Source organism: Neoarius graeffei, chromosome 27 (assembly GCF_027579695.1).
Source record: "Neoarius graeffei isolate fNeoGra1 chromosome 27, fNeoGra1.pri, whole genome shotgun sequence".
NCBI lineage: Eukaryota > Metazoa > Chordata > Actinopteri > Siluriformes > Ariidae > Neoarius > Neoarius graeffei.
In genome coordinates, this window is record NC_083595.1 from 55,758,089 (window position 1) to 55,776,221 (window position 18,133).

General features: G+C 44.4%; 1 protein-coding gene across 2 annotated transcripts; it reads right to left on the bottom strand.

Annotated features, from left to right (window-relative positions):
* Positions 1-1,870: 1,870 nt before the first annotated feature.
* On the bottom strand, positions 1,871-11,601 carry nae1 (nedd8 activating enzyme E1 subunit 1). 2 transcript variants are annotated; one of them, XM_060911092.1, is made up of 20 exons: positions 11,337-11,601; positions 10,863-10,966; positions 10,227-10,287; positions 10,113-10,143; positions 9,930-10,001; positions 9,648-9,727; positions 9,413-9,522; positions 8,654-8,763; positions 8,513-8,575; positions 7,426-7,486; positions 7,188-7,279; positions 7,012-7,071; positions 6,747-6,880; positions 6,561-6,636; positions 6,384-6,423; positions 3,754-3,840; positions 3,494-3,586; positions 3,201-3,315; positions 2,642-2,691; positions 1,871-2,088 (listed from the first exon to the last, which is right to left on the bottom strand). In XM_060911092.1, exons 1-20 carry the CDS (start codon positions 11,384-11,386, stop codon positions 1,979-1,981), a joined length of 1,599 nt encoding a protein of 532 aa, XP_060767075.1. In that variant the 5' UTR covers positions 11,387-11,601; the 3' UTR covers positions 1,871-1,978. The 2 variants fall into 2 exon arrangements, with proteins under 2 accessions (XP_060767075.1, XP_060767074.1); XM_060911091.1 differs by having other exon boundaries at positions 7,426-7,489; positions 11,337-11,600.
* Positions 11,602-18,133: the final 6,532 nt, after the last annotated feature.

Consider the following 18,133-nt stretch of genomic DNA (forward strand, 5'->3'; position numbering starts at 1 on the left):
CCAGAGTTACCTCTTATCCCCAGAGTTACCCTCCACCCCCAGAGTTACCCTCCACCCTCAGCAGTACCCTACACCCTCAGCAGTAACCTACACCTTCAGAGTTACCTTACACCCCAGAGTTACCCCTTACCCCCAGAGTTACCCTCCACCCTCAGCAGTATCCTACACCCTCAGAGTTACTCTCCACCCTCAGCAGTAACCTACACCTTCAGAGTTACCTTCCACCCCAGAGTTACCCTCCACCCCCAGAGTTACCCTAAACCCTCCACATCCAGAACCATCGAGTGCTCTCCTGCAGTAAGGGTCAAGTCTGATGGTCTTTAAAGAGCTATTTTCTTTATTAAAGCTGCAGTGTACAAGTAGTTTTATTTTTCATTTTATTTTGAGGAACTGAACAGTTTTAGTATTTGTTTTACTTTTTCAGGTGTTGTACAGTGATAGCCATCCCATAATAACTCCACAGGACACCAGCTGTTTATTTTGGCACAACAAGATGTCGTGTCAGTTTGCTGATTCTCATCACAGAGATCACGTTGTGTATATTGAGTTGTTGACTCTATGAATGGAAATAAGTGTTTAAACACTGAAATAATGTTTGTACATGATATAATGAGGAAAACATGTGACAAAGAGGGCTTGTGACTCTGAACATGTCAAACAGGCGTGGCGGCGAGTGGGTTTTTCATATATATTTATAACCAATATGAAAGACCTCCAACTCATCAGAGTTCTCCTTGCCCACTTGGTTGTGTCTCGCACCCAATACGTATGCACACCACTGGAACACTGAACTGCTCCTTTAACATGTTTAATCCTTTAACAGAAAGACGCCTGGCTGGTGTGTGTGTGTGTTTATCTGCAGGAGTAAAAAGGCTCAGGGGAAATTTCCACTGCAGGAACACGAACACGGTGAAGAGCGAACGTTCCTCACTGAACTCATCACACTCAACTCCACATACTTCTCAAATCCAACACACAAGCACTCTGAGTAATTTACAATCTACAGCTCTGGGCCTGCTGAGGGTTTAGAGAGAGAGAGAGATCTCGTCCTGCAGTGATTTTCTCTCTCTCTCTCTCTCACCACATTGTCCTGTTCAACAGATCATTTTAAAAGCAGCCTGCAGTTATGAATTATTCACTCAGCAGTGGAATGTGCTGATAGCAGAGGAAATGAAGCGCCTTTAATTTCCTCTGGGTAGAAATCAGAAGAAATAATTTTAAAAAATAGCCCAGAAGCGCACCACCTGCTGTGTGTGAGTAGAATAACTCCTGTCTCTGCTCAGGCTGTGTTCCATTTCAAACCTGCACACTTCCCCTCATTCTTTAGATGAGGTACTGAGTCGAGTGAACACTTCAGGAATATAGTTTATCCAAATATACAACTTAGTATTTATTTCTGCTTTTTCTTTTTAACTATAAATATAGTCTGGTCACCGTGCAGTGACTTCCGGGAGGAGCTCCACTCCATCTCTTCAGGATTCCTCATCCATGTGATGATGAACATCACTGTGTGTGACAAAAGAAGCTCTCACGCTTTACCTCCATCACTGCTGCTCAAGATCACTGAAAATTCTCCTGCTGATAAACTGATCATCACTGCTGTAACTGTGAGAAAACCAACACTGTGACATCATCACGACACACACATTGCTAACGTCTCAGGAATTCTCACTCACACACACACCAGAACCCCAAAACATGAAACATTTTAATCTAAATACATTTAATGTGTTTCAAAATGGAGCTTAACATCACAAAGCAGAATTAAAAGTGTTCAGTCAGATCGAGAACATCTGTAATGCAGCGTAATAGAGACACGAGCCGACCCTGATCACGTTAAAGACACATTTAATCAGACAAACACAGCTGCTTATTTTTATTCGTCACTATTTATTACTGATGCAGTGTTTAATGATGAACATTAACAGGACATTAATGACAATCGTGCTAAATCTCTCACACACACGTTTAGAGAGTCTCAGAGCTGGAAGGTGGCTGATGTCTGAGCCATGGCGTTGTAGATGAACGTGTTGTTAAATGGAACAAACTGGTGTGTGACGAGTTTGATGGCTTCCTGAGCTGCAGCTCCTGTAAAGAGGAACGAGAACACGTTAAACAAAGTGACCAGCAGGGGGAGACAGCACACCACTCAACTGTTTTATTACGCTTATACTACAGCGGTGTGTCAAGGATGCATTCGAATGACAGGCCATATTTTACCCAGTTATAGTTATGGTTTAATGTTGTGGAACTTCAGTAGTTCCTGTTGTCACTAAATATTATAGCAGCTATAAACACTCGCTCTGTTTATAAACTGTAGAGAAGTGTAAACTCCTCAATCCTGAAACTGTCAGAAAACTTACAGTTCCAGCTTCACCTCTGACTGTTACACAGCGCTGACACTGGAGACTCCTTACAGAAAACACATTAGAGATGCTCACCCTGTGAATGAGCTGTTACCATGGAAACAATAACAGAGCGAGTGCATTAATATAAACCTGCACTAGTGTCAGAGCTGCTGTTACAGAGAATTAATCACCACCTTCTGACCAATCAGAGTCCAGAACTCAGCAGCAGTTTACTGAATATCATTGCCGAGTGTGTGTGTGTGTGTGTGTGTGTGTGTGTAAGTAAAACTCACCTCCCAGTAAAGCTGCAACTGTGTGTGGCTCTGCAGCTCCATAACGGCAACTAACACACACACACACACACACACACACACACACACAGTATATTAACATCAGTGGTAGTATAAAAATAATGATAACTGATGAAGTAAATTAATGTAAATAAATAACTATTAATAATGTTATTATTAATAATAGGGACCAAGCAACAAAGCTGCACACTGTGTTTCTCCCTTTCCTTACTAATCTTTTTATTTCTTCTTCATCTGGCGAGGGCAAACTAGATGGTGAAAGTTTTGAAATCTCCACACAGCCGGGGGCCCGTCCCCTGATTCTGTTCACCAGTTTCATGGACAATCTCCAGTTAATTGACATGAAACTTGCTCCGAGTGCACACGACCACGCCCATGACAAAACACTTCCCTGGCAACTCTGCCCTGATGTCTGTTTGGCCCCCTCATCGCTGCTTGCAGCTATATTTATTAACTGTAGAGTTCCTGAGTGATATTAAATTAAAAAAAAAAAAAGACAGATCTGTCGGGAGGAAATGACATCATGCTGATGTTCACTCACAACTCGTGGATGTAGTCATCTTTAACGTTGACATTGAGTGTGTATTCCTGCAACAGACTGTTCACACACACCTTCAGCCTGCTGATGTCCTCCTCCACCTGGTAATTATACACACCTGAGAGACACACAGGTTTTAACGAGTTTTATTTTTACGGGTTCTGATGGTGTAAAGGGTTTAACAACTCAGTCTGATGGTTTAACTCGTGGTAGTTTTAGGTGATTCTGATTATTTTAATGGTTAACTGGTTCACGTTTTTATTCATCCTAATGGTTTTTCTGGTGTCTGATGGTACCTGGGTATCTGGAGTGCTGCTGGTAGAAACGATCCACAGAACGCAGCATGAGATAAAGAACCATCTCACTGTCTGGATTATCCATACAGGAAGCTGACAACACACACACACACACACACACACTTTAAAAAGCTTGAATGAAAAAGTGTGTGGAACCTTATAACAGACAGTGAACACACAATATGCATTCAGCCACTGTGTGTGTGTGTGTGTGTGTGTGTGTGTGTGTGTGTGTGAGAGAGAGAGTGTGAGAGACCCACTGATCTCGTCCCTGTTAATAGTTTCCACGCTGTATTCTTCAGAGAGAGATCTGCAGTGAAGAACCCGCAGGAACGCTGCGTTCTTACCTGCACAGGTGAACAGTAGGAGTAACACACACACACACACACACACACACACACAGCTCAGTAAATTTTTTTGCGTGTTATGAACATGACAACACAATATAGCATCTCTCTTCTGCTTGGTGTGTGTGTGCACGTGTGTGTCAGTCACAGGGCTGTACATTAGCACCCACCCACTGCGGGTAAAATTGGGCTTTGGCGGGTAATGACTTTAGTCCCACGAGCCACTTTGGCGGGTGGTTTATTCTGTGGTACGACAATATATTTTAATTGTAGTTTTCTCTGAAGGCATCTGATATAATAAACGCATTGCAATGTAATATTACGCGCCGACAACTCCCATGAGCCCCTGCATAAACATTCTGACACATTAGAATTGTTTAGAACATTCGTTAACATCTCAGATAAAAATCAGTGATGCGGTAACCTGCGGTTAATGAACGAAGCAACAAAGTTGCTGACGACTGACAAGCGCACTATGTGGCGGCACATAGCTGGAGTTTCAAACCCTGCTGCTCGGGGAAAAAGGGGCGGAGATGATCAGGGCCGGAGCAGCAGTTTAAAATCACCGAGGTCCATGATGCGCAAAGCGCACGCCCAAACATTTCCGCCATATTTAAATGAGAGGGTGAATTACACATCACACAAGAGATCTATTCCTGAAATTACTTTTAATGGTGTTTGAACTAAATATCATCAGTTTTGAAAAAAAAAAAAAATCATGTATATGGCAAGAGTAAGAATAATTGAAGCGTGTTTAATGGTTTGATCTGGCCCAAGAGCAATGAGGACAAAAGATCCCCTAACCATGCAGCCTGTGGAACTGAGATCCATTAACAATCTGGCATCCGTTACACCGACACACAAAACATTCTAGGGAAAAGAAAAAAAAAAAAAAAAGTCTGCACCACCATGTTTTAGGCAAAGTTATCCAAGGCAAACACAAGTTGAAACTTTCCACTCTATTGCTTTGGCTTATCGAATGATTTATTTTTAAAATCTCAAACAAGGCAGGCTACAACAGCGCTGCTTCGAAAATGTCAATTTAACAGCTTCATGAAAGTGCACTGATGGTTCCCATGGAAACCCCGTGTCTCCTGCACTGCGTTCCTCCCCCGAGTCACGCACTCATTCGCTTTTGTGTTCCTGGTCTCAGAGCCGCACGAAACACACACAGAAGACAGAATCAACGTTTAACATAATTAACAATGCACTTTTTACGGAGACGTTTTAATGTTCTTTATTTTTTTTATCCAGTTGAATATTTAGTGTACAAATGTATTTTCAGCTCTTAAAAATGACCGAGGTCCGGACCGCGGGGGCCTCAGAGCTGGCTGCGGCCATGGAGATGAACAAGACCCTAATAGGAAGATAAGACAGTTCAATGACAAATGGAAGTTCGGGTGAGATTGGCTCGTTCATAGCAAAACCGAAAATACCCTGTACTGCGAAGACTGTAGAAAGTCTGGCAAAAACAGGCACCAGTAATTTTAAACTCGAAACTATAAAGGACCACGAAAAGTCAAATGCACACATCAGTACTATAACATCAAAACCGGCGAAGACGGCTGGTCACTACAGGACAGCATTGCTTTCAGTCCCTGGCCGTCATGAAGTCGGCTGAGCTGGAGAGGATGGAGCTGCTGGTTAGAAACGTTCACGCGATTGGAAAGAAGTTGATCCGCCCCAGCTATCAACTTACGGCCTGCTGGAAGCCTCAGGTCACGAACACCATTTTTCATGGACCATTCAGACTCATCTGATATGAGATTAGATAAAACCTTATTGATCCCTTTGGGCGAGTTCCCTCAGGAAATTAAGAAAATGCAAGCAAGGGGGCAGCTGCTGTTTTGGAGAATGTGGGCATTGATCCCACTACCTCTTACATGCTAAGCAAGCGCTCTACCACTTGAGCCAATTCCCCTGAATGTAATGAGGGCGTTTACTGTCTCTCTCTCTCTCTACACATCTTCACACACACACACTATTGATAGATAATACATAATATACATAATAATACACAGAATACTTGCGTATCAAAACATCAAATGTTTTTCAGTGATAAATGTTTTGAATTGGACTTTTAATATTAGAATCAGTTCAGTTGTACTGAATGTTATTTTTCATATTATACGATATTTCATATTGTAAGGGGCTTGAATTTGAGTTCAATAAACAGAATACTCGGTTTATATTTTTGTCTGAACTGGTTGCATGTTTTCATATAGGGAGCGACCTTAACACCACTGAGTATTGAGTGCTACTGTAGAGATACATTATACGCTGCCGTTCATAATTACATCTAGATCTTCCGAACTTTAACGCATCATGGTGAAGAAAAAAACTGCGATTTCCTGGCAACAAAATTGCGGCTAGTGAAAAGGCTGAGTGGCTACTGACTCGGGAAAACCACTAGCCACAGTGGGCGGTGAGCAAAAAAGTTAATGTAAAGCCCTGGTTTCGCAGTGTGTGTGTGTGTGTGTGTCGCAGTGTGTGTGTGTGTGTGTCGCAGTGTGTGTGTGTGTCGCAGTGTGTGTGTCACTCACAGAACAGTTTGATGTCCTGCTCAGAGATGCTCTCTGCTGGCTTCAGAGTGATGAAACAAATTAAAACAAACAAGAAAAAGAAGAACACTGTCACACAGAACAGGAAATAATCATCTACCTAATACACACAGCACTCTATACTCTGTGTGTGTGTGTGTGTGTGTGTGTGTGAGAGACCTTTCCAACAGCCTGAAGATGAGACTCGATGTGTTTGGCCACAACAGCAGCATCCTGCATTGCCTTCTCTCTGTAACTACACACACACACACACACACACACGCACACACACACACACACACACACACGTGCAATTAACACATTTACAACTCAATTCCCAAATTGTACACACACAACTGTACATACACATTTTGCAGTTTGATGAATTTATCTGAGTCAGAGATCATATCCGGGATGGTTCCACGCAGTGGGAGTTTCCCGTTCCCTTCATTCTGCACAAAATCCCTCACACCTCGAGCCATCACCCAGAATGCTGGGGTCTGTACACACACACACATTTTACACACATTTATAATCTGATGAAAAGGGGTGTAAACACAGGAATACAGATGTTCCAGATCTGATAAACGTTTGCTCTGTGATCATGGTAAAGTGAGTGTTGAAGTCTGACCTGTGAGGTGATGTTCTCACACTGCTCAGAGCTGAAGATCTCCTCTACACTGCTGCAGAGCTGCATGCACACACACACACACAATGTCGAAGATGCTCAAAATACACACACACACACACACAGTGAATGTTGGAGATGCTCAATATACACACACACACACACACACACACACACACCTTAGTGGGATTTAAAGCAGTGTTGACGTTCTTTATGGCTTCATCGAAGTTCTCCTCCTCCTCCGGAGAACCGTTTTCATTCTTGCGAATCCCTGAGATCAGTTTGAGGATCAGTGAGTTCTCGTTAAATTACACATCAAATAAAATGAGACCAAAAGAGAATAAATAATGAAAACACTTCTGGTTTCAGAAGATGGGAGGAGAACAGATGGAGGGTTAGTTACGTGGACGTTCTCACCGTCTCTGATCAGGCGTCTGAACGCCTCCTTCTCCCGGTAACTTTTCGGCAACTGAGAGTCCTGCTGAAGTAACAAAAAAAAAAAAAATTATATATTTCTCTGGGGCGGCACGGTGGTGTAGTGGTTAGTGCTGTCGCCTCACAGCAAGAAGGTCCGGGTTTGAGCCCCGTGGCCGGCGAGGGCCTTTCTGTGCGGAGTTTGCATGTTCTCCCCGTGTCCGCGTGGGTTTCCTCCGGGTGCTCCGGTTTCCCCCACAGTCCAAAGACATGCAGGTTAGGTTAACTGGTGACTCTAAATTGACCGTAGGTGTGAATGTGAGTGTGAATGGTTGTCTGTGTCTATGTGTCAGCCCTGTGATGACCTGGCGACTTGTCCAGGGTGAACCCCGCCTTTCACCCGTAGTCAGCTGGGATAGGCTCCAGCTCGCCTGCGACCCTGTAGAACAGGATAAAGCGGCTACAGATAATGAGATGAGATGAGATTTTTCTCTGTAGGATTTCAAAAGCCAGTTATGTTGTTTGTTATGATTTCATCAGGTCATGTGACTGCAGTTTGCATCTTATCAGGAAATGTTTGTGTGAGATTCTGTCTTGAATACATCGTGATACACTGATGCGAAAACGTCACGATGTGCATTGCAGTAATGAGATACTTGCACACGCGCGCACACGTAAAACAAAGAGCCCACTGGTCACATAACCGCGTTCTGCCGGAGAGCCTGCGCCGTTCCTGGCAATCATCTGGATTTGGGAAGTGAACAACCGGCACGTGTTATACAGTTACAGACCCACACTAACGGTTAATAAGAGCTTTCAAATAACCCCAGCCCTGCTCCGCCTGAGAAGTGGGCGTGGCATTCACGTCCTGTAGCTGATTCCAGAACTCGGATTCTGCTCCAGAGCTCGTGATGTTTCAGTTAATTGTTTTAAAGCTTCCTCTGATACCTTCCTTATTCAATCAAAAAAAACCTGGAGAAGTTACACATTTATATTCTTTACTGTAACTGATCATTTCCAGTATTAAACCTGTGCAGAAGAAACATCTCTGTGGTGGAATTAAAGTGCTCTGTGTTGAAGTGTGCGTTACCTCTCTGTACCATTCCTCCAGGTATCTGGCGATGATGATGATCCAGGGTGTGTGACTGTGGTCCTGCAAGAAGCAAAGCGCAGTAAAGTTCAGTGGTTGTGAATGAACACTCCTCACCGAGTGCGAAGCTCCTCTCTCTACCTTCTTGTCCATGGAGTCCAGGTCATAGGAGCTGACGTGGTTCGTGAGCTCAGGGAACGGAGCGTCCAGTCGGAGATCCTCCAGAGCGCTGTCCGGGTGAGACTCCACCACTGACGAGACACACACAGCAAATCACAGGAACACGATTCAGTGTGTGGACAGAAAGGAATCAGAAATAAATTCAGGAGTTTTCATGTTTTTAATGCTGAACATCTTTATTCCCGCTGCCGCAGTTTTATTTGAGTTTCTTTCTGAGCTGCGTTGTTTCTGCACAGAGGAAATGATTCTGTCACGTGACGTTAGACATTTTATAGTTTGTTTTGTTGAACGTGAACAGATCTGAGGGATGAAGTGGAGAAACGCAGCAGCAATGAACAAACAGATGAATACAGATACCACAGAATGAATGAGTGACTCAGTGAGTGGTGTGTGTGTGCGTGCGTGCGTGCGTGTGTGTGTGTGTGTGTCTTTATATACACACTACTGGGTACCAGATGTCCCCACAAGGATAGTAAAATCTGACAATTTCAACTTTGTGGGGACATTTGGACGGTCCCCATAGGGAAATTGCTGCTGTTGTGGTTTGTTAATGAATGAAGAGCCAAAAAGTTTCATTTTCATGACTGATGTTGGGGTTCAGGTGCAGCACAGCATTAACTAACTACAATAATAATCATCAATGGAAGGTCCTCACAGGGATAGTGAGACAAACGTGTGTGTGTGTGTGTGTGTGTGTGTGTGTGTGTGTGTGTCAGTCACCTGTGTGTTCCTTCACAACGAGTCTCATGCAGCCAACAAGTCCGTATGTCCTGCAGATGAGGAACGGTACACTGGCCTCCCATAACACACACGCCAACCTCAAACACACACTGCGCACACACAGCATGTTACCGTATTAAACACAGAGACAGAGTGACTCAGTCGTTTAATAAATCCAGGATAGTGATAATGTGATACAGTGGAACACACACACACACACACAGCTGCTCTTCACCTTTCTGGAAGCTGAACACTGATGACCAAACTGAACCTGTTAAAAAACTCTGGATTGTTTTCCAGCAGTTTCTCGGCGTCCTGCACACACACACACACACACACACACACATGCCTGCGTGAGACAAAGCATCTCACACACTTTTCTCTGTACTGAGACAAAAACAGAAAGCTGCTGAGATGGGTTTGAGTTCTCTGAGGGACAGTGAAGATTCCCCAGAGGTGATGAGAAATCTGAGGAGGAACATGAGGAGCTCCTCACTGAGTGTTCGTTCCATCTCACCTCCTCCACAAAGTTTCCTGAAACATCACTGTTCAGTTCCTGCAGTAACTCAGTCGCTGCCTGAGCTCGGCTCTGAGCGCGCACACACACACACACACACACAACCAAATCAGACAGAATAACACCAAATAAACTACTTTCAATACAATAATAATAATGATGGAGTGTACTCAGCGCTCTGACCTTCCCGATGTTGTCACTGCTGAGGAAGAAGCTGCAGAGGAAACACAGTGTGTGTGAGTAAAGATCTGAAATTAATCAGTGTGAAGAATAATAAAAGAATTTTAAACTCTTTACTTGTTCCCAACATCCTCTCCGCTCACTCTGTGTCCATCAACTATAGTGAATGCACCGATACCTACACACACACACACACACACACACACACACAGAGTTAAAGTAAGTGTTGGTACTGTAATGAAAGAGTTTCTGTAACATACAAAACCATTATTTCTCTCTTTTAGTTAATCAGATGAAAAAAAAAGAAAGCCAAATGTGTGTAAATGTATTTGTTTAGTTCAGAATGTGAGTGAGTGAGAGTGTGTGTGTGTGTGTGAGACAGTGTGTGTGTGTGAGACAGTGTGTGTGTGTGTGTGTGAGACAGTGTGTGTGTGTGTGTGTGAGACAGTGTGTGTGTGAGACAGTGTGTGTGTGTGTGTGTGTGTGTGTGTGTGTGTGAGACAGTGTGTGTGTGTGAGACAGTGTGTGTGTGTGTGAGACAGTGTGTGTGTGTGTGTGTGAGACAGTGTGTGTGTGTGTGTGTGAGACAGTGTGTGTGTGTGTGTGTGAGACAGTGTGTGTGTGTGTGTGTGAGACAGTGTGTGTGTGTGTGTGAGACAGTGTGTGTGTGTGTGTGTGTGTGAGACAGAGTGTGTGTGTGTGTGTGTGACAGAGTGTGTGTGTGTGTGTGTGTGTGTGTGTGTGTGTGTGTACCAGGTAAGACGAGGTTCTTCAGGATCTCTGTCCCGGTTGCTGTGGCGTTTATCAGACACACATGTGCACTTTCAAGAGCGTCCTGACCGTGATCTCCCCACAACCTCTCACACACACACACACACACACACACACACACAATTATATACACACACAAATACACACACACAATTATATACACACCCATGTGCAGTTTGTGCAGTACCCCGGACTCACACAGCTCTACACAAAACACTTTAAACTCTACTGAAATAAATCGCCAGTGCACGAGCGCTCTGCTTCATCCTCAGCACTTAAATCCGCAGCTTTATCCGCTTCCTGTTTACAGTAAATAAAGCGGCTCCAGTGCTGTAAATAATCAGTCCTGTGTGTCTCTCTGCGTCCTTCAGGCCCAAACATCCGCACAGGCGCTCCATCAGATAAACTCTTTACAAATCAGGAATAAACGGTGATTAAAGCGCGTCACTCTGTTACCTGAGCTGCCGGTCATAGCGCTGCTCCTTACTGCTCTTGTGTTCCGCCATGCTGCTCCCACACAGCGCCACTGAGGCCGCGTTCCAAACTCCCCACTACCGCCTCACTCACACAGCGCCACTGAGGCCGCGTTCCAAACTCCCCACTACCGCCTCACTCACACAGCGCCACTGAGGCCGCGTCCCAAACTCCTCACTACCGCCTCACTCACACAGCGCCAGAGAGCGGCTCCTCCTCCCTCACATTAACGCCATCACATCAAACTACAGACTTTAAGCACCGCAGCACCCCGCCACCGGAAACCACACCCCGGAAACGGTCACCCTGCACTACTGCACTACACGCTATCTAGTGCCGCACTGTGCGGTTTGAGACGGAGCCATCATCCCTCCGGCTGCAACCTTCCTCCACTCAACGAACAGAAAGTTTTGTTTTATTCTACAGGCGAAATGCGATTAATATTCGTTAAACACAACACATTTAATTTAATATAATGGCCAGAAATGCTTAATTATTGATTTAGTTTTAATACTTTATTAAAATCTAAAACTGTGCACCTCTAAAACCAAAATAATGGATTAATCCATTATGCGGCTTTATTCTTCTTCTGTTCCGCTTTATCGGTGTACAGGCCGAGTGTTTACTGCCACCTAGTGTATAAGTATAACATTACAGCGCAATTATTGAACTAATAATAATTGTTTACACCATATTTATTTTTGTCGGATAAAAATATTAAATTCCACTCAATGAATAAGTAAATAAACATTAGGGTATGTAAGTCTGGGGGCAGGTGGGACCAGCGAGGGGCCACGGGGGCAGGAATGTGATGCAGGAATGAGGAAAAGGCTGTAATATGGGGTAGGAGGGGCAGTAAGGGGCTGTAGGGGGCAGCAGTGGACAGTAAGGGAAGAGATGATGGGGATAAGAACTTTTAGAGAGGAGGGAGAAATGACTGAAAACAAACAAACAAACTGACAGTGTGGCTCCATCACCTTTCATTCTATAGAAATGAAGCCAAAACTCCTCCACCACATTCTCAAATTTGAAGCCAGAGTTTGCTCAGTTGGCGGCACGGTGGTGTAGTGGTTAGCGCTGTCACCTCACAGCAAGAAGGTCCTGGGTTCGAGCCCCGTGGTCGGCGAGGGCCTTTCTGTGTGGAGTTTGCATGTTCTCCCCGTGTCCGCGTGGGTTTCCTCCGGGTGCTCCGGTTTCCCCCACAGTCCAAAGACATGCAGGTTAGGTTAACTGGTGACTCTAAATTGAGCGTAGGTGTGAATGTGAGTGTGAATGGTTGTCTGTGTCTATGTGTCAGCCCTGTGATGACCTGGCGACTTGTCCAGGGTGAACCCCGCCTTTCGCCCGTAGTCAGCTGGGATAGGCTCCAGCTCGCCTGCGACCCTGTAGAACAGGATAAAGCGGCTACAGATAATGAGATGAGATGAGATGAGATGAGATGAGATGAGATGAGTTTGCTCAGTCGAGGTAAGAATCGAAGTCAGGTGCACCATTGGCCCCGCCCCCTTCTCTCCATACCAAGGTCCAGCGCATCGCAGAATGTCTTCATTGTGGAAATCAATCTTACGTCAGAGAGCTTCAGTAGTTTCAGCTGGAGATATTTCATGAACACATATGTGTGTATGAAGATGGCACCCCTGGTCACCCCATGTACTGTATAAAACTCTAGTTCTGATAAACAGTACCATTGCTCAGGTGGAAGCTTTAATACGTGTTTATCATCTGGAAATATGGATGCAGTGAATATTTAAAGTGAGTTTACGATACAACAAAGAACTTTAAAGGTGAATTTCTCTCCATAAATAACATCAATATTCACTACAGTCAGTTTTCCCAGTTAAAATACATAAAAAGGTCCAGAAGATGAAAGATGTCTCATTCAGGAGTCAAACAGTGACATCAGTGAGTCATTCTGCACAGGAATGGGGGAAGAGAGATCATGGGGTTGTAAGATGTGGTAAGAGGCTGTAGGGCATTAGGTTCGGGGGGGAGGTGGGTGGGTGGGTGGGGGTCATGGGGGGCAGTAAGAGAATGTGGACTGCATTCATAATGACTCTGGTCTGGTCGGGGGGTAAAGAGGGCCATCAGCAGGGCAGGAGTGGGGGGTGAGTGGGGTACATGGGGCAGTAATGAGGGGAAAAAATCACTATTCAGAGGTTCAGGTGTTCAGGAAAGACACTCGATGGTTCTTTATTCTGGTCACGTGATGATGAGCGAGTCTGAGTCTAACAGCTGAAACATGAGTGAAGAAATACGTGAGGAAATGAATCGTGTTCTTCAGCTTCTTCATTAGCTTGGAGTTCCACAGTGTGATGTTCTCCAGTGTGATGTTCCACAGCATGATGTTCCACAAGTCAAGTTTGTTTGTATAGCTCTTTTAACAACAGACATTGTCCCAAAGCAGCTTTACAGAATCTGAATGACCCAAGACATGAGCTAATTTTATTCTAATCTATCCCCAATGAGCAAGTCCATGACGATGGTGGCAAGGAAAAACTCCCCCAGACGACATGAGGAAGAAACCTCGAGAGGAACCAGACCCAAAAGGGAACCCATCCTCATTTGGGCAACAACAGACAACATGACTATAACATTAACAGTTTTAACATGAAGTCAGTTTCGTTGATGTTATAAACTCTTCATTGATGGAAACTTGAGTGCAAAACTGTTCATGACAACTGCAGTCCTAAAGTTAGCAAGTCAACTGTAGTCCTCAGCCATAAAAGCATTACTGTAAGAGTCCAGAGCGTCCTCCAGGTGTGACTTTCAACTGTCCTCATGGGGCCGTCCTCCACAGGAGCGATGTGATGAGACTCCAACCAGACACAGGGCACCAGGATGGATCAGGCAGGTCCGAGGAGCAGAAGAGGTTCAGCATCTCGATCTCAGGATTGACATGTAACTCAGAGGGACAGATTTTGGGGGGGGGATACCATTGTGATGCTCCACAGTGTGATGTTCCACAGCATGTCCCAGACAGCAGGTGAAACTGTTCTTCTCTGTGATGAAGCTCTGAGGAGGAGACGGGCCTGTTGTGTGTCCTTGTGTTAATATCAGTATTAGGAGTCACAGCTCAGTGAATTATTGAACATGTTTAAGACGTGACGTCTCTGCTCCAGACACACACTTCTATCACTGATCCTAACAGATGAGTGTGTTTACTGTCACATGCAGGCCTTCAGTGTGTGTGTGTGTGTGTGTGTGTTTAACATGCACCTGCTGCTTCTGGTGTGTGTGTGTGTGTGTGTGTGTGTAACAGAAGTGGTTGTTGAGGGTGGAGCAGCTGCTGGACGTCTGCTTCAGGATTAACACTCTCCCTCTCTGGCTCTGTTCACTTTAACCCTTTAAAGATGATGCTACACTTCAGTCCACAGTTCCACTAAACCCAGACTGAACCTCAGAACAGACTGAACATGAAAAACGAACAAAATAAACTTCACATACTGAACACAGCTGCTGTGTGAAACAGGAACTCGGTGATGACTCGGTTTGGGCCGAACTGCCGATTTCACCAAGTTACAGATGATTTGAGGTTCTATTAGAGACTCGAGCGGTTCTTGTGTTTTCTCAGTACACTTGTGTAATTGTGTTTTAATGATTGTTTGTGTGTAAGATTAGAAACCCTTTAAATAAACAACTTTCTACATTTTTATACATTATATTAAATAAAGAGAACTGAAACACTGTTGACTCTCCAGAACTCATAAATAAATCAGCATCTGAACTCCATCTGTTCTAATGACTCTCATTAACCACACTGACGTCTAGTGGATTACTGTGTGTGTGTGTGTGTGTGTGCGTGTGTGTCCACAGACATTATAGAACATTTTAAATCTCAGTCTCTTAAATGTTTAGTTCACAACTGAAGAATCAATTGAATTCTTACTAAAACTTTAACTAAAAACACTCCTCCGTCCTCCAGAGAAATAAACTGTGACACGAAAGAAAATAAAACATCAGAAATGTTGAAGGGACAGAATGTGACTTTTTATAATGACCTTTATTTATTTATTTAATATCCTTAAATTCAGTCTGAATCATTTCCCTTTCCACTCCTCAGCTCCATCCACAGAGCTCTGAAGCACGGGTCTGAAGATGATGATGTCTGTGTCACTTCTGAATTCATCCTGCTGTTTATTTTATCAGACACACCAAGCAGATCCTTCACTTCTCCAAACTCTTCCCTTCTTTTCATTTTGCGACAAGTTGATCTTCATCTCATCTGGACACTCAACGCTGTTCCAGAATTGTACAGATGTTTGATAATCTCTAATCTCATCTTGCTGTCTTTGAGGCTCATCACTGGTGTACACTTCCTGCTAAAGCCTCTGTATTTACTCTGATGACGTCTTCTCTTCATCACTGCCTGAGACAGATCCGCCAACCTCCTGCAGGATGTTCTTCATCTGACCAACTGCTGTGCAGGAGATTTCCTTCACCAGGGAAATAATTCTATCCTCCACCACAGTAGTTTATGTTCCTCCGGGTCTCTCCAGGTGTTGGTGTGCTCACCAGTGCCTTCTTTCTTTTGAAGAATGAATCAAATCAGTGATTTGGCCACGCCTACTGTTTGTTCTGTCTCTCTGATGGGTTTATTTTGATTTCTCAGTCTAACGTGATTTGCTTCACTGATCGTGATTGCAGCACTTTGGACTTTACACTGAGAGTTCATTCCAAATGCAAATGTCACACTGTAAACAACTCAAGACCTTTTACCTGTTTACCCCCCCCCCCCCACACACACACACAGTGAAAACTGTATCATTTACATTATTATGCTGTAATGGTGTTGTGTGTAAACAGTTGTAAAAACTGCAAAGTCAAAATGTTCATCTCTCCCATTAACCTCGAACATTTACGGAAATCTTTTGTTTTGGCTCCAGTGGGAATCAGAACCATGAGATTAAGAAGAAGAAACCTTTACTCATCACATGCACACTTAAAGCACAGTGAAATTCATCCTCTGCATTTAACCCATCTGAAGCAGTGAACACACACACACACACACACACACACACACACACACCCAGAGCAGTGGGCAGCCACACCAGAGCGCCCGGGGAGCAGTCAGGGGTTCGGTACCTCGCTCAAGGGCACCTCAGCCCAAGGCCGCCCCACGTCAACCAAACTGCACGTCTTTGGACTGTGGGGGAAACCGGAGCACCCGGAGGAAACCCACGCAGACGCGGGGAGAACATGCAAACTCCACACAGAAAGGCCCTCGCCGGCCCCGGGGCTCGAACCCGGACCTTCTTGCTGTGAGGCAATCATGCTAATCACTACACCACCGTGCCGCCCCGTTTACATCACCGCCCCAACGTCGTGACATTGCTGCCAATGATGTAAATGACACAGTGATGTTGTGACTTCGCTCAGATGGCCTCAGTGTTAAACCGCCAGCAGCGACACAAAACAACAAGCAAAGAAAACACCAGTGTGAGCGTCGGATCCACAGGAGACACAGTCCAGGATCCAACACAGAGCTGAAACCATGCGTTTGAGTGAAATCATATAAAAAGCTTTTCATGTCCATACACACCTATATTAAAGTTTTATTTATAAACTACACACAGTGACTAACAACAGTAACTAATAACACACAGTTATCACAACACACTGTAATGAACATGCTGTGAATGTGGTGTCTTTTAGGATTCTGATCTTTCCACTTGATATGTTTATCAGGGTTGAGGCTCAGAGACAGACGCAAGGACAGAAACCTTTTATTTCCACAAGAGAGTCAAAGCATCAAAAAACACCAGGCAAAAAGCACAGCAGTAGAGGTGAGGATCACAAAGAGCATTAGCGCAGAAATAAAAACAAAACACAAGACAAACTAACAGACCCTGGGGTTTAAATCAGGAGAGAAATCAGCGAAAGCAGGTGCGTGGGAAGTGTAGTTCGAGAGAGTCAGCACACAGCCCTCCAACTGCATCAGCACAAGGGTCATAAATAATCCGCAGCCTTTGCTTGAACAAAACAAACCTTCAGAAACAGGAAGAGACTCAGAGATGTGATCCAGCTCGACTCGCGTCAGTTTGGGCTTTCCACTCCAGCAGATTCACCTCCTTGTGAATTATACATCCTGTCTGCTCTCCTTCAATACAGTCCGGTGGGAAAACATGATATCCGTGACTTTTCTGTTCCAGAAGACTGACTGGGAATTAAAATGTGTTACTGATTCTGTGTTTTCACCCAAACGTGAACAGATCTCGTACGTGAAAGGGACTTCAGAGAAGCAACGAGGCCATGGAACAGCTGAGCAACCAAGTGTCCAATTACTTTTGGTCTAAATAAAGGGAGGGGCCACACACACAGTGCTGTAGTTGCCACACCCTTCTCGTGATTAGGCCCTGAACCTCTCATTAAAGCTGAAAGTCTGAACTTCGTGAGACGACGTTATTCAATTTCAGCTCCAGTGGAGGGCCGAGACATTATAGCCAGAAGTGTGATCATGGAAACGATTTTCAGAGCAATCGAGAATTATCACAAAAGAAATAATGATTGGATGTTTAAGTTTAAAAGCTGATTTTTGCTCCTGAGTGAAAGTTGAAATCAATCAGCCAGTTAATTAGGGTTGTGAACGATTCTTTGAGATGGAGTTTACCTGCTGACCTTTAATTTTAATTTTTTTCTAAAGGTCTGAGAACGGAAGAGAGAAAGAAAAGGGTCACAAGCAGGAGATCGAATCACAAGGCCAAGCAACAGAATTTGGACAAACTAAACAGCCAAAGACTGGATCACACGCCCCTCCCCCCCACACACCCCTCCCCCCACAC